General features: G+C 40.6%; 2 protein-coding genes across 6 annotated transcripts; one reads left to right on the top strand and one right to left on the bottom strand.

Moving 5' to 3' along the window:
- Positions 1 to 2,079: 2,079 nt before the first annotated feature.
- Positions 2,080 to 10,676, bottom strand: hmgn3 (high mobility group nucleosomal binding domain 3). Of its 5 annotated transcripts, none has more exons than XM_077552876.1 (7): positions 10,526 to 10,676; positions 5,019 to 5,069; positions 4,801 to 4,830; positions 3,676 to 3,726; positions 3,419 to 3,517; positions 3,231 to 3,330; positions 2,080 to 2,696 (listed from the first exon to the last, which is right to left on the bottom strand). In XM_077552876.1, the coding sequence occupies exons 1-7, from the start codon at positions 10,568 to 10,570 to the stop codon at positions 2,689 to 2,691; spliced, it is 384 nt and encodes a 127-aa protein (XP_077409002.1). In that variant the 5' UTR covers positions 10,571 to 10,676; the 3' UTR covers positions 2,080 to 2,688. The 5 variants fall into 5 exon arrangements, with proteins under 5 accessions (XP_077409002.1, XP_077409003.1, XP_077409006.1 ...); XM_077552877.1 differs by lacking the exon at positions 10,526 to 10,676 and adding an exon at positions 6,205 to 6,429; XM_077552880.1 differs by lacking the exon at positions 3,231 to 3,330.
- Positions 10,556 to 15,601, top strand: enpp5 (ectonucleotide pyrophosphatase/phosphodiesterase 5). Its single transcript, XM_077552873.1, has 3 exons — positions 10,556 to 11,408; positions 11,476 to 11,652; positions 13,334 to 15,601. The coding sequence occupies exons 1-3, from the start codon at positions 10,556 to 10,558 to the stop codon at positions 13,744 to 13,746; spliced, it is 1,443 nt and encodes a 480-aa protein (XP_077408999.1). The 3' UTR covers positions 13,747 to 15,601.
- The last annotated feature ends 730 nt before the right edge of the window (positions 15,602 to 16,331 follow it).

Raw genomic sequence — 16,331 nt, 5'->3', positions numbered from 1 at the left:
TTTCCAAATAAAATGAAGCACCTATATGAAAATGTTTAGTTGACAGACGGCTACAGTGAAAACGATCAATCATGCAGAAACCAAGATCATAGAATGAATGAATTAGCTATCCCAGAAACAGTTTTTTTTAATAGCAATAATAAAAATAAAAAAAAGAAACATGATTGATGATGCCAAAAATGAATGTGCCCATTCATTGTAAATATGCAGTTAAATGCCGAAAGGAAAATAAACAACTAAAAAGTGTCAGTAATAGAAGCTGTGCATGAAGGAAATGGTGCCTCAAATGTAGTGATTATGTTGTTTCATTTGCCAATATAACACACTAAACAAAAACAAAAAAAACATAATTTCTGAAGTGTTTAGGTAAAAACACTGTTTTGGTGTCTCTCCGGTATTTTGTACCCTGTGCATCTGTGTGCATATCCTTTCATAAAATTTTCTTTAAATGACCCATATAGAGGGAAATGTGAAATACCGAAGCATAAAATATCTTTTTTCTGTTTTTAGCAAATTGGCAACAACAAAAGTACACTCTTGTAACATTGCCTTGAGAGAATGTCATTTAAAAGTTGCATGACATGACGTACAGGGAAAATAAAAAGTCTACACACCCCCTATTGAAATGCTGTATTTTGTTATTAAAATATAAGACAAAGATAAATCATTTCAAAACTCCTTCAACCATTAATGTGACCTATAACCTTGTACAACTCAATTGAAAAAAAGAAAAGAAAATACTTTACTGTAGGAAGTAAAAAATAACTGAGTGAAGGGCAACTTCTTGCAACTGGGGCTGTGTTCAGAATTCACCAAAATGTGTGGTCTGATGAAACCAAGATTGAACTTTTTGTCCATAGGTCAAAGATTCTTGTCTGACGCAACTGTTTGTCACCCAGCCATTATGCTGTTCTTCAATCTTAACTGAGGTGTTAGCACACATGCTTCAGACTTTTAGTGGTATATTTACTTTCTGGCTTCGATTACGCTCAACTGTTCAGTTACATCACTAATCGCTTGCAATTCAGATTTTTGTTTCAGTGACATCATTATTGTCGGTTTCTTGAGGCTTCTTGGACCTCACTGATTTGCCATTTTCACTGTAGCTGTCCCTCAATTATTATTATTTTTTTTATATATATATATATATAAAAAAAAAAGGTTAATAGTACAGTACAACAAAAAATAAATATTTGTTGTATTTTGTTAAATATTTAGTCAATTATAATTAAATTAACATGAGCTAGATTTTTTATTACAATAAACAATTGCACCTTTAAAAAAAAAAAATCTCCCCTAATACATACAAATAACTTGGTCTATATGTCTGTTTTAGAATCAAACGGTCATGGACGACAACATAAATTTTTATAATAAATGAATAAAACTTGTGCTATGCATTGCTGACAGTTGGTGACCCCTCTAGCCACAGGGAGGCAGTCTCGGCCTCTCTCCCGCTCACTTTTGTGTTGACGGTGACATTACATGTATCTTTCTCTTATCATGACAGCTATTTAGGAATCCATGATGACAAATTCATTTTATACAGTACTCATAATATTAAATTGCACCGCTTACCTGTCTCATAGTTACCATCCCCTTTTATAAGGGGGGGTCATGTTGACATTACCCCGCTCTAGTTCCTTTTTTGAATACTGATATCTGCTTTGAATGTAGGGAGTATAGTCAATACATATACTTGAATATATCTACAGTCCAGTCCAGAATTGAAGTATTTCTGCTTTGTTACTCCCAAGTTCCCGCCACTGAACGTTAGTCATTTACTTTCATCTTTAATTCCAAAAAAAAGTAAGCCAACCGGTGGTCTACATACCGTGCCCATGTCTGTGAATGACAACAGCGGACTGGAGCTCCACCGACTGCTGACCTTTCACTTCCTGACGCAGCACTTTTTTGTATTTGGCCTCACACAACTACACGTACACACCCAGCTGTGCAGCCCCCCCTGCTCGAAAACGCTGTTGCATACGATGGGTGGGACGGTGGCGTCTCAGGTGTCAACGTTGTAGCCTAATAAACTGAATCTTGCAGGGGGGGGAAAAAAAAAACACAAAGTAGTCAACGTTTTCTTTTTATTTGAAAATACTCTCCCAACAGAATGAAGCCAATTGAGGCGCCTCTAGAACACAAGCACTGCTGCTTATTGCTATGTCACTCTGCTGTAGGACAAGGGAATCAGGGTGGGTGTGGATTGGGTATAGGAGAAAGAAAAAGGTTCAAACACAAGAGATCCACCATTGCGTCCAGCCCAGCACACACATACAAAAAAAGAGAAAAAAAAAAGAAGCTATGGGCCATTCTGAAAAGGAAGAGCTGTAAAAATGCTGCAGGTTGTCTCCATGGCGAGTGCTTTCTCTAAAAAATACGACAACTATTACTAAAATAATATGACCACCGTGGAGATCTGGTTTGAAGAACATAAGCAGCCGTCTAATCGTTAGAAGAAGTAAAAATAACAAAACAGCCAGTTTGGATTTGCGAAGGTAGCGTTAGGAAGTCAGGAGGAGTGCGGACATAAAATGAGGATTTTAGGGAACGCTGGTCGTTCGTCTCTAGCATCTATCACAAGTCTACAAAAATTCTGCATGTTACAAAAAATTTGTCGATAGGAAAAAAAGTGGCGCCCGTGGTTTTTACGCCTTCTCCTCGGTGGCTTCCTCAGCCTCCTCAGTTGCCTGCGGGGCAGAAAAAAAAAACGGCAAGATTTTCTATTTGAAAGACTTTTAAGTTAAAGATTCACTCAACACACTGCAAACAATTAAGATAAGAAATACAAGCAACAGTCCAACCTCTTAAGTCGTAGGATTTGGAATTTCGCCCAGCATAAGATAAGACGCCGGACAGCGCAGGGACAACGGAGGCACAGTGCAAGTGTGCCCATATTTGGCACAGGTTACTACTGAACAGGAAGTAGACTTTTTTTTGCTGGTTTGGGCATACCGTAGTTCTAATTATCTTAATATTGACTTACCATTTCCATAAATAAAAAGTCATTCACATAATCATTGTGAACCAACAGTACAATTCCGCTCAAATCGCAGCAACGACGCTCCACCATTGCACCGCAACAGTGCAAACACAATGAATGGGTTGGTTGAGGCGGCGCTATGCTGCACTAAGTGCAGGTCGAAAAGGCTTTCACGCCAAAGATGAGGCTGTGAGTTAGTAAGGCACACGCAAATGTGGATTAGTGTGACACTCTTGCATACCCTTCACTCTGACTGTCTCGCTCTGCCCTCGCACTGACATGGTGGAGGGAACTGAGTTTCTGATGGAAGACACACTAACAGATGGACGACAGACAAAGATCTGCGCGTGTTTGTGTTGAAACACAAATGGACAATTGTTATGAAATGCTCTGTTTTGGGTATGATTTTTTTTTAGCCTGTTTTCAAACCTCGTTAGTCTTGGCGTCACCGTTCTGGGCAGGGCTGTCTTCCTTCTTCCCTTTGGTGGTGCCTTTCCGTGCCTTGGCCCCCTTTTCGTCAGCCACCTTCTGCAGAAGAAGTCATTCAAAGATCAATATTAGTGATGCATTCGTTGTTCATTTGATGGATAACGTGGGTGGTAGGTCACATTTGGAGATGCTCGTTGAGATAGTTTGTCTTTTCTTTTTTTTTCTTTTTTTTTTAGGTGTGTATGTGCTTTGTTTACCTTGACAACGACCTTCTTGGCTTTGGCCTCGGCCTTTGCCAGCGCAGGCTTCTGCAGGACCAACACAACCTTGTTAGACAGTTGTTGATGTAATTTGTTTTCGACACTTTCCCTTTGTACATTTACGTACAACTCAGTGGAGTTGATTATATAATTTTGTGACCTAGCTACCATGTTCCACACACTCACTCAATATCTGTCCAGTAAAGTTGACCTTGGCAAATTCGCCAATTTGTGGATTTTTTGGGTGGGAACATATTTTCCGTTATTTGCTGAAAAACTCATTTTTAATGCTTTTGTGATCAGGCCAAAACAATGAGTTGTGACTAAGGAACTATTTTGAACAACGGGGAGAAACTACCAAACTACTGCATTTCATGTTGCTTAGTTGAGCTGGCTATGGCGGCTGAATTTTCATTCTCAACTTAGTAAGAATTTTGTGTTTTAGGTGTCATCAACCTTTACCACAATACTTTGCCCATGAGCAAAAATGAAAATTCAAAATTCTGGTCATTGGTCTAGTAAACATGCTTTTAATTTGGTAGCAATCAAAGTTCATCTTTGAAGAACTGTAAACCACCAAAATGTCTTGTTTTGAGATTTTTGTGCCTATTGTACTCATGATCGACATGCCTACTAGAATCCACAAATTCACGACGGCCACTTTGAATAAGAAGATAATTAAAACGTGCACATTTGATATCGTTTCACAATTGGGTACCCGTAACACATTCATGGCTGGATGCTCTCGGTTGACATAAGGGTGAAAACGGTACAAGGGCTACAAGAGTGAAACCATTTACATGCACACCAAAATGAACACATACATACACCGTGCAGTATGTATACAGTACAAACATGGAAAAAAATAACAGGTTGTGTGGTGAAGCAGCTTTTGTAAATAATTCAAAAATATAATTTTTTAGCCTGTTTGTATCAGTTCCAACAAATTTAAAAGTATTTAGTTTTAGGTTGACCCATTGATTTATGATTGATTAATTTCTACTGCACCACACTTGCACAAAAGACAAACACAGAAAAGACAAATAACAAAACAAACACGTGCAAGACACCGAAGAAGAATAGTGGTGAAGACAGCGAGAAGGAGGAGAGGACCAAACTTACCGCTGACAACCTCTCGGACTTCCTGGTGGGCTAAGATGATCATTAAGAGAGCGAGAGACAGTGACAGAAAGAGAGAGGGAGAGAAAGACATCAGTTGTACTTCTGCAGCCTGTTTCTTTACCTGATCCGCTCGCTTCGTGACTGCTTCTCATGATGAGAGAAAAATCTAACAAAAGCGCACACACGCACGCGCACAAAAGATGCACACTGATGTTTACCTCTTGTTTGGTGACCTTGGAGCTGTCCTTGCCCTCGGGACCCTCGTGAGACTGTTAAGAGAGAGCACAGAGAGCGCATCGAGTCAGAACATTAAGTTGTTTGTTTTTTCCCCCAGGGGCAAGTTACCAAACTTACCAGTTTTTCAAATTATTAGCCACCACTTGGTAGATTTATTTATTTTTCTGCTTTGTGTTGTGAGCTAAATTTTTTTTTATTACAAACAAGCTTCAGATCTGCTTCGGTCAAGTGGAAAAATAGAAGAGCGAGAATCGCCAATGCAGTTCCAGCCATTTATTGGATGGTATAGTATAGTCAGATACAAAATGAAAACACGCGGAAGGAGCATGGTGAAGATGCGCACACCAAGCTAGCTATGTGTACATGGCCAGAGCTGGAGTCAGAGCTTCTAAGGTCACATAACTTTACAGGCACCTGAGGTGGATGCCGCCCCCCTCAGCCCCTCCAACTTGCAGCCTTTATCCACCCGTAGCTATGTAAAACAACATGCTTCCACAAAGCCCCATCATGTTATCAATAAATGCTTTTCTCATTTAAAAAATAGCATTTAAAGGCCTTTTGTGGAAGGGGGTTAATACGTATTATGCATGTGATCCCTGGTAAGTCACATCCTATGGAATCATCCTGTTTAGATGACCAGATATGAGCTGCCTAGCCCAAGAGAAGCACCGAATTACAAAGGCGGGCTGCTCTAAGCGCATGCGCAACAAACAGAGACGGAGGAGGAGTAGAATCCACACCGTGTTGGTTTTGGATGGGCCCAAATACCCCCCTCACTCACACAGATAAGCACAATGGTAGCATCCGGGTGGTACACGACGAACATGTCCAAATCTGGCCAAAAGAGTCCTGAACGTTCTTAGTACATTTATTTGGAATTTTGAGTAACGTGGCATCCATCAGCGTGTACGTCTTCCGTTATCACATTGGAGCCCCATCAGCGTGTACGTCTTCCGTTATCACATTGGAGCCATTTATTCACTCGGCGCGTCCTCGTGACATTGTACACGGAAAACAAGGAAGTGGAGGGTTAAAAAAACAAAAACGAAATAACGGAGGAAAAAACACGTCTTCAAACTTGCACTTAATATGTCCGGACGCGCGCTAACGATTCTACAGCGAAAATTGTTTAGCGGACCAGACGTCAGGAGCAGCGGCGTCACTCACCTTCCTCTTCGGCATGTTGCTTCTCAACGGAAAAGCACCAAAAACGACGCGAAACTATTAGGTCAAGCCTTTCAAAAGTCCACACGGTGGGATTATTCCAACTGGCGCGAAAAAGGGGATCGATATCTAAAAAGCACCTTTGCTAATATGTTGATTATTATGCACTCCCCTAAAACTCTGTCTCGCCACGCCATTGGCCAGCGCGCGCCTAATCTTCTCCCTTGCTGACTCCTCATTGGTCGACGCTGTCTCCATGTAAATATAAGCGTCACCAATGTTTTGATTGACAGCGGCCACTAACCGCTTCCGATTGGTTGAGCAGCCTAGCTCAGACACCGCCCCTTACTCCGTCCTCAAGGCGAGCTATGACAGCCATGCCTGGCTGGCTCTCGGCAGATCCGGCTCATGTCCGAGCGTATTGTTGATTGTCTCGGGAACAAAACAAAAAAAAACAACAAAAAGGAGCAGGAAAATTGACGCAATGCTACGCGTGTACCACATCGAGAACAGCGGGCATTGTGTGCTGTGGAATTTTTACCAATTCTATGGCATAATTCCAAAAACACAAGGCAGCTAAGCATGCTCTAGGGTTTATGTAAGGCAGGTTTATTTGAATAGCACCATTCATAAACAAATCAAATTCATATTGCTTTGCAAAGGGAAATAAATAATGATTTCAAATCAATGTAAAATCCCACCATTATAGTAGGATGAATAAAAAGATAAGACAAAGCACAAAAATGCCACAGAAATCATGGGTCTCAAACTCAAGGCCGAGGGGACAGATCCAGCTCGCTACATCCATTTATGTGGACCACTAAAGCTCATAAAGTGTGCCTGGCAGAAAATATGTACATCATAGGTAGGCTATTGCAATTATTCTCCAGTTTGAACAATAGCTGTATTCAAATTTTTTTGCTTACACTATGTTATGTGACTTAATTAATGTATGATGCAATATATTTTTGTTATATCATATGATATCAGTGTGATGTAGTATTTTATATTTTAAAACACACACACAAAAAAAGAATTTGACATTCATCATGGAAAATAGTGGCAAACAAATTATTAAAAAAACTAAAACTTCCATAAAAAGACAATCTATCACATGTAACCAACACATTTAAAAAGTATAAAAATGACCAGTAGACCGTTGCATCCTTTTCATAAAGTTTGTATGGTTCTCAGAGGCCTTCATAATAATATGGCATGGCAAGGTGTAATAATGCTAATAATTTAATAGATACATGTACTCTAATGCATACAAAGCATGAGTGTAATTTTATCCCGACAACATCCAGAACCTTTAAACTTAAACGCACGACCTTTGTGCGTAACGTGACATGCGGCAGAAATGTGTAGTGGGTGCCACAAAAATGACAAAAGAGCTTTTTTCTGCAAACAAAACAAACCCCTAAAAAAAAAATCCTTGTCATGAAGCGTGCACGTGTCGAAAAACACACTGTCAGCTGAATGAAACAATGAGGAGCACACGTGTAATACATCAAGCCTGTATAGAAATGTGTAGAATCCACACGTATAGAACACTTCATCTCACGTTACCATACAAAAACCTGCCTTAGAATAAATACCCTTGTGGAACTTTTTATTCATGACATTAGCACATTTCAGTGCAACGAGATGTTAACCTCAGTAAACCATTAAAAAGTTAGTAAACAAATACGGCACATTCTGTGTACTCACTGTATACTGTATTCTACCTCTCTTGCGGTTTTCCCCGGCTACTGATTCTTTTGGTATAAATGTTTTTGTCTTGTTTTTTAAAGCCAAAGAAAAAGAAAAACACAGGTTGTCATTTAATGGACGCGTCAAATGTATGCCTTTGTTTTCGTCGTTATGCAGGGAAAAATATGCCGGCGTTGACGACCTGGATTTGCCATATATAGACAACAGACGTGAGCATCTGTAAAGCTGATGTTGATACAATGGATTTTAAGTTAGTCAGCTCATATCACGGTACTGCATTCATTATAATACTGCAATATATTGTATTTTTGTAATAAATGATTAGGAAATGCATTAAGTTGTATTATTAGAGAATGTCATATTACAAGTACTTCCATCATTTCTCAGTAGCTAGTGTGGTTTTAACGTCATTTTTTTTTTTTAATCTACTTTTGTGATCACATCAATGTAGCAGCGTCCACAATAGCAATATTTCCCCTGGAATTTTATTGCAATTTATTGTATCATGTTTAGAGGGTGTCAGAATACAGGGCACTTAATTGAAATGTACGCCATACTTCTCAGGTTTATATTCTCTTGTAATTTTGAAAACTGCACATATTTTCTGTTCCACTTCACAATGAAGTGCAACTTTATGTTGGTCCATCAGGCAAAAATGAAGCAAACCACTCCACCAGCCGTCACTGATTCCAATGCGGTAAGTATGCTTTGACTTGACACACTTGAGGCAGGCTTTGGCTGACATCTTGTGGAGAACCATAGTAGTGCAGGTTGAGCTTTTATCTAGGATCAAATTGATAATTTTATTAACAATGAGGAGGAAGTGCGTTTTAAATTGTTTTGAAACATTTGAAAGGCAAATATGTTAAAATATATGCCAACAAAACAAGTTAGCTCAAGTGTGAAGGCTTTTAAATCCATATTAAAACCGTTTTCTCCCAATACCTATAAAAAGGTATAACGTAAGGAAAAAAGGAAAAAGTAGAAGTAAAAAAAAAAAAAAGAGTCTGCTTTTAATACTCTTTTGATCCTCCTCCGCCCCCTCCCGTCACTGAGCTATATGACGTCATCGAAGCGGCGCACTTGTCCGTAACGGTGGCCTGAGAAGGCGACACTGCATTCATTTACGACCCTTTCATCCATCCATGCATGCATGCATGTAAGGGAGATTATGCATTCAAGTGAAAAACTGCAATATTGTCATGTCACCATCTGAGGCGCGTTCGAATGTGAGTATTCTAAATAAATACGTGAAGGTTGCCAAATAGGCGGGACTTCCTTCCGGCTGTCAGCAGAGTTGGGGCTGTTTATCTCAGTGCGCACACACCGACAGTGCAACGATCAGATAGCGAGGTAAGCCGAATGGTGATACTGCTTTTAATGTCATTAATAGTATGTGTTTTTATCTCTGTTTAATCGACGACGAGCTGTCGTTGTACGGCGTGCATAAGGTTTAAAACGTTTAGCAAATTTAACCCGGAATGTGGCTAAGCTGTGTGTTGTGCTTTTTTGCTTTGATGCGTTTAATGTTTGTCACCTCACTGACCACTCATGTCAGCATGCCTGACTCCTTGTCGAATGTCATATTTGCATTTTTATTGTTTATAATCACATCTACGGTGCTACGGAGTGACCCCCGGTTTATCGCGGAGATACGTTCCAGGCCCACCCGATATTGAGAGAACACGGGAAAAAAAACATTGACTTGATCGTTTTACCCATCTAGACACTTAAAAAAAAATAATTTTGAACTACTACTCGCACAGTTTTCTAAGTAATGCCAAAGCATAATAATTGCTTCAGTTTGTTTGTCACTCCCAGGTGAAGTTTACCGTAAAGGTGACATAAAACAAAAGTTAATGAAACATTGTATATCTAAACACCAGGACGTCCATTTCATTTCATCTAACGTCCGTCTGCTAGCTTGATGCTAACATAACGGAACGTCATTAAGTCCAGTAGAAATTAGCATAGATGTAATAGTAATTATGAACCTATAAATATCACTTAGACACAAAGCAGAAACACAAACAAACCACATATATTCTTTGCTCTGTGGGAATGACATGCAAGATTAAAAAAAAAGGAAGTCATCCACTGTTAACCCCCCAAAATAAAACACACTTAACTCATTTACTGCCATTGACAGCTATAGACTTTAAAAACATTTTAACTATTTCTATTAGTTTAAAAAACATTTTCCCTATTTTTGTTAACATAGTATGAAAACCTAGATTTTTAGATTTAGAACAGATATAAAATGTGTGATTAATCGTGAGTTAACTAGTCAAGTCCTGCGATTAATTACAAATAAAAAAGCTAATTAAAAACTAGGAGCGTCAGGCGATTATAATTTTTAATCGTAATTAGTTGCATGACTTCACTAGTTAACTCACAATTAATCACAAATTTTATAATTGTTCTAAATGAACAATAACAAAAATTCTAGGTTTCTTGTTAACAAAAGTGGAGTAAAAATGTGAAACTAATAGAAATAGTTCAAATGAATTTTTGAATTCTATAGCTGTCAATGGCAGTGAATGAGTTAATATGTCCTGTTAAATCAGACATTAGTAATCAATACAGAATCAGAAGACTACTAGAGGCTTACCTTGTCTTCTATGTTGACAGATTTCCCCACATGATGCCGGGCCATCTGATGCGTGGAATTCTGGGCCTTGTGGCCCTCTTGTGGACCCTCGTGCCGCCTTCAGTTTCCCTCCAGGGCTCGACGGCGCGGCCCAAGCTGCTCCTGCTGTCCTTCGATGGCTTCCGCTGGGATTACGTGAACCGCGTTCCCACTCCAAACTTCCACGCCCTGATGAAGGAAGGCGTGACGGTGGAGCAGGTGCAGAACGTGTACATCACCAAGACCTTACCCAACCACTACAGCCTGGTGACGGGCCTGTACGCCGAGACGCACGGCATCGTCGCTAACGACATGTTTGACCCGCTCCTCAACCGCACCTTCTCTATGGATGCGGACAGCCTGTACGAGTCTCAGTGGTGGGAGCAGGCGGCGCCTCTGTGGCTTACCGTCCAGAATTCTGGAGGGCGAAGCGGCGCCGCTATGTGGCCCGGTTCCGACGTGAAGATCCACGGAATGTTCCCGACCCGCTACCTCCCGTACAACTCGTCAGTCGGCTTCGAGACTCGGGTGGAGCACATGGTCAAATGGTTCTCCGCTTCGGACCAGGAGGCGGTGGATTTCGGGGTCCTGTACTGGGAGGAACCGGACGACAGCGGACACGACTTCGGACCCGAGAGCTCCCTGATGGATGCCGTCATCGCAGACGTGGATGCGAAACTGGGCTTTCTGCTCAAAGAGCTCAAGGAGGCGGGCCTATATGAGAAGGTCAACCTGGTGGTGACCAGCGACCACGGCATGACGCAGCTCTTCCCCGATAAGATCATCGAACTGGACCAGTACGTGAGCAGAGACCTGTACACCTTGGTGGACAAGAGTCCCGTGGTGGCAATACTGCCCAAAGAAGGTAACGCCGACACGTTTCGATTCAAAATGGTTCTGCTCTAAAAAGCTAGCGGTGGCACGTCTTGCAGGGAAGCTGGATGAGGTTTACAACAAGTTGGTGGACGCCAACCCCTACATGACGGTCTACCGGAAGGACGCCACCCCCGAACGCCTCCACTACCGCCACAACGTCAGGATCATGCCCATCCTGGTGGAGGCTCGGGAGGGATGGACCATCGTGCAGAACCGGAGCACACCGCTCATGCGTACGTCTCGGAGAAATTCTTATTGTGTGCAGCTTTCTCCCTTTGTTCTATTATTAGCTTTGCTGGAGTTGTCTTTTTTTTTTTACTTAAAACTGAATCCCACTTGATGTAATTAACAAAGAAAGAACAGGAGTAGGAGGGTGTGTGGGCGTAAGCTTTCTTTTGATTCTAAAAAGCAGACATTTTTTCCATCAAGGTTGTTGTCAGGCGGAATTTTTTACATGGTCCTGACCAGGTGCTAAAAATAGCACATCATAGTACCTGCAAATGCAAAAGAGTCCGTTTTAAAATAGTGCTGCGTGAAACTGTGAAAATCTTACTGCATTGGATGCATTAGTTACGCTAACAAACACAGCAATGGAGCAAGGCGACGTGTCAAAAACGGGGGCACTGCAGCCAATTGGAGAATGTGGAGTAATATTAGAGAGTGCAGAAATAAGCTAACATTAAAACGTGTGTTTATTTTCTGTTGTTTCTAACTGTCAAAAGGTACAAATGACAAATCTACTTTAAAAGTGGAGACTGGAGTAAGTAATACTGCAGAGTCCAGAGCTAAGCTAACACTAGCATGCGTGTTTATTTTGTAATTCCTAATGTCAAAAATGACAAAATTATACTGGTTTTGGATTTTTCATTATAGTTAGTTTGTAATTTTGTTTGATTTTTTTTTTAATTCAGTTAGTTTTGTTTTTAGAGTAAATGTGTTACATTTAAAATTTTCATAAAAAAAAAAAGCCTTCGTTTTTATAGTTTGTCTTAATTTTATTTTTGTTAATATGGAGTATTTGTCGAGTGCAAGATACAGGTCACTACAATTCTCATACAACTGTTTTACCTTCATTCTTTAGTACGGACGTGTAGCTATACCGAAATAAAAATTTAACTAAATTAAATTTCCTTAATCGATTCAATTCGTAAGAGTTCCGTTGAATTCGATTTTCATTTATTAATTTTTTCGATTCACTACAATTCAATCAAATATTGATTAATTATGGAACATCAATTCGTCTAAAATGTCCAGGACATGATAAAAACTCCACAAACAAATTCCAAATAAAATTTTGCGGAGGCAGTAACTAATTAAACGATTTAGTTAATTAATGAAAGGAACACGTAAAGTGTTACACAACCATTGACATTAGCAAATGAGATGAACATATTTTCATAATTTAATTTGAAATATAAATGGGAAAAAAATCAGCATTATAAAGTCAGATCTTTCATAAATGTAAGAAAATATTTTAAATTCATGTGAACAGTAAATTTAAAGAAAATGGTCAGATACACAAAAAAAAAGGAAAAAATTCTTATGAATTAATGGGAAAAAGAGATATTAATATAATACATTCATGGCTTTATGAATTGATATCAGGCTCGGAAATGAAAATTGATTTGATATCAATTATTCGCCTTTTTTTAAACGCAGCCCTAATTTGCACTATAATTAGTTTTGTTTTGTAAATGTAAGATGTCGTTTCAGTTTTTTTCTTAAGGCATTTTGTTGATTTCATTATCACATTTTTTTTTAATTCAATTTTAGCTGGAGTTAATTCATTAGTTTTGGTTAACTATAATAGCCTTGCTCCCGCCAAGTTGAGACTGTAGAGTGAATTATTCCAGCATCAAGATCCATTCGTTATCTTGCGTTTCTTTACAGTAGTTGTGGTTGTTCTCTCCTCAGTGGGAAATCACGGCTATGACAACACCCTGCGCAGCATGCATCCCGTCTTTGTGGCCCGTGGTCCGGCCTTCCGCCAGAACTACGTGAAGCCCACCATGCGCTCAGTGGACCTGTACCCGCTCATGTGCCACATCCTGGCCATCCCGCCTCTGCCCAACAACGGCACCCTGTCGGACGTCCGGGACCTGCTGCATCCGGAGCCCACGCCGTCCGCGCCCGGAGCTCCCACCCCACCGGGGCTGGCGGGGCCCGCCTACTTCCCCGTGGCGTTGGGCTCCCTCCTGGGGCTGCTGCTGGTGGCGGGCTTCCTGGTGGTGTTCGTGCAGCAGGTGACGCTCAAGCAGCTGCCATCGCTCAAACACACCAGCAGGGAGATGTCGCAGCCTTTGCTGCAAGAGGACTTGCACCTGTAGCCGGAAGCAGGCGTAAATGCTGGACTCGTACCCCGTCCTGGAGGGGGTCCAATCAGGAGCAGGTGGGGATTGGTGTTAAAATGTTTGTGTGAAGCTTTTAGTGGCTCTATTTTCCAAACTAAATTATGAACCGCTAACGTTGTCCCATTGTGTTCATGCTACCATTTTGTTTGGCACCCGAGCCCATTGTTGAGCTTTTGTAAACAATCTTTCACTCAGCAGAAAACAAGACAAAAATGGTGCCTATGTTTACACAACAACAGTAGCCCCTTTCACACTGCCTGCAAAAGCTGGTATTTTTCCATTCCCATTTCTGTTGTTCCGTATAAATGGCATCCAATAGGCGAATGAAGTCGATTTATGTAAATATGTTCTGCCTTGTGAGCTCATTCAGAGGTGAACATTATGTTTTGCGATACTGTGACCGGGATGTCAAATTTGACACCCGAGACTCAGTTCTTCTCCCACCCTTTTTGCATTGAAAGGACATTTTTACATTCCCGATGATAGCTTTGACGTCATTTAATTACCTGATTGCAGAATGCACAGCTGCTTCAATGTCCAGCTTTGATGCGGCCATTTTGTGGGATCGCTATGTGAAATAAGAAAGCGTTTAGAGAACCCCCCCCCCCCCCCATTTTAAAATGAAGGACAAAAAGCTTACTAGTACATGAACCTGCTGTACGACGATAAGCAAATTAAATAATCGCTCAATCAGTTTATTCTTGATATCCAGCTTACTAGTAGTAACAGTAAAAGTGTACTAGTGCTAATAGAACCTTAACCCGGATATCAAGGATATTGAATCAGTGTGAACAGGGCTTTCCACATCCTATGTCTTGAGTGTCGCCCGGCAGCCGCTCATATCTGTCAATCATCTCATTCAGAATCGCTACGTGTCATAGAGTCTTTGCGTGTGGTCTTGTTTTTTTTTGGATGTATTTCTTTGTTGGATGTATTTCTTTGTTGGTGGAATGTGAAGTGCAGTTTTGCCATTGTGAGTATTTTCTCTCCTGGGAGGATTTTTTTCTTCCCTTGTTGCTTCGGGCCAGAACTGTTCCTGCGATTTGCACTACATGACCAACAGGGGGCAGTAGTCACTAGGTTATGTATACTTTACACTTCATGTTGTAGCGAAAAAAAAAAAAAAAAAAAGAAGTTAGGTGCCTCTCGCCAAAAAGCTTTTGAATCAGCTTAGTCACAAAAGTATTAGCAAGTTATTGAGTATTTCTTCTCGTCTTTATGGCTTTCAGATGAGTTTAGTGTTAACAAGGTACCTTAGTCCCCCCCAAAAATGACACTGTGATGATGCATTGTTTTTCAATTTCTATGATAAATTTTTAGGCTGAAAGAGAAAAGTGTCTTGCTGACAGATGAATGAACTACGCACGCGCACACACACACGTTTTGTCTTTGTATCATTGTGGGTACATCTCATTGACATAATGGATTTCCTAGCCCCTTCCCCTAACCCCAACCGTCAAAAATGATTGCCCACCCCCATTCCTTACCCTAACCTCAACCATAACACAATTCAAACCTAAACTCTAAAACCAAGTCTTGACCCTCAAAAAGAGGTCTCAACTTTACCACCAAAATGTCCCCACAATGGTAGTTAAACCTGGAAAAACACTTGTATAGGCCCCACAATGTAGCAAAGACAAGGCGCGTGCGCGCACACACACACACACACACACACACACACACACACACACACACACACACACTTCGAATTATTCGTTCAAAGGATGATTGCCAGATGAGTTGCATTTGTAAAATGTAACATAAATTGGGTCAAGAAATGTACTGTATTTGCTATGTTGATAGAATTAAAACGCCTTCTGAGTGAAAAGGACTTAAGTTGTTGTTTTGAGTTTTCTTCTCCATATTTATGATAGTAAACGAGGTTATAGAAGTTATTCATTCAACATACGTATTCAAAAATATTAAAATGCATTAAAGATATAAGCAATATGAAGGATAAAATGTAGAAAGGCTTTTTTTGTTAATAAAAAATCCTTTTAACTCTTTGACTGCCAGACGTTTTCAGAAACGGGATGTCGCCAGTGCCAGCCGATTTAAGCATTTTGACTGATCTTTCAAGGTCCACAGAAAATGTTGTGTTTGGACTATGGAAACACACATACTACCAAATGAAGGATTGAACTCTCATCTTTCATCAGAAAAAAAAAAAAAGTGTGAGCTGCTTGCAACCGGTCGCCATTGTTCGCTTCCTCAGCCATCTAGCTCCGCCTCACATCTTCTACTGCCGCGTCAATGCTTCCAACCTCGGAGTCACCATCATCATCATCATCATCATCGATGATGATCATCGTCGTCATCAATGTGCTCTTTAGCGTTGGTCGATGCTTTTCGTCTTTGAAAAAAACTGCTCGAGCGTGAGCTGCTTGCAACCGGTCGCCATGTTCTCTTCCCTTCCCCAGCCATTGTCCCCTCTAGCTCCGCCTCACGTCTTCTACTGACGCCTACCCAATCTTGTCAAAAGAGAGTCATTGCTGCCATCTAGGGGCCAAAAATAGGCATTAGGCTAACTAGATCTGCTTGAAACATTCACCACAGCTGGC

The sequence above is a fragment of the Vanacampus margaritifer genome, chromosome 19 (assembly GCF_051991255.1).
Source record: "Vanacampus margaritifer isolate UIUO_Vmar chromosome 19, RoL_Vmar_1.0, whole genome shotgun sequence".
Classification (NCBI taxonomy): domain Eukaryota; kingdom Metazoa; phylum Chordata; class Actinopteri; order Syngnathiformes; family Syngnathidae; genus Vanacampus; species Vanacampus margaritifer.
Note: the sequence above shows the minus strand (reverse complement) of the source record. Positions and strands in the feature narration are given on the sequence as shown.

Excerpts from the sequence above, each read along its gene's own strand:
- enpp5 (XM_077552873.1), top strand. The coding sequence starts at position 10,556 with ATGATGCCGGGCCATCTGATGCGTGGAATTCTGGGCCTTGTGGCCCTC. Across the intron at positions 11,409-11,475 it reads GGCAATACTGCCCAAAGAAG|GGAAGCTGGATGAGGTTTAC; the intron begins GTAACGCCGACA and ends CACGTCTTGCAG. Across the intron at positions 11,653-13,333 it reads CCGGAGCACACCGCTCATGC|TGGGAAATCACGGCTATGAC; the intron begins GTACGTCTCGGA and ends TTCTCTCCTCAG.
- hmgn3 (XM_077552876.1), bottom strand. The coding sequence starts at position 10,570 with ATGGCCCGGCATCATGTGGGGAAATCTGTCAACATAGAAGACAAG. Across the intron at positions 5,070-10,525 it reads CTGTCAACATAGAAGACAAG|TCTCACGAGGGTCCCGAGGG; the intron begins GTAAGCCTCTAG and ends CTCTCTTAACAG. Across the intron at positions 3,518-3,675 it reads CCAAGAAGGTCGTTGTCAAG|AAGGTGGCTGACGAAAAGGG; the intron begins GTAAACAAAGCA and ends CTTCTTCTGCAG.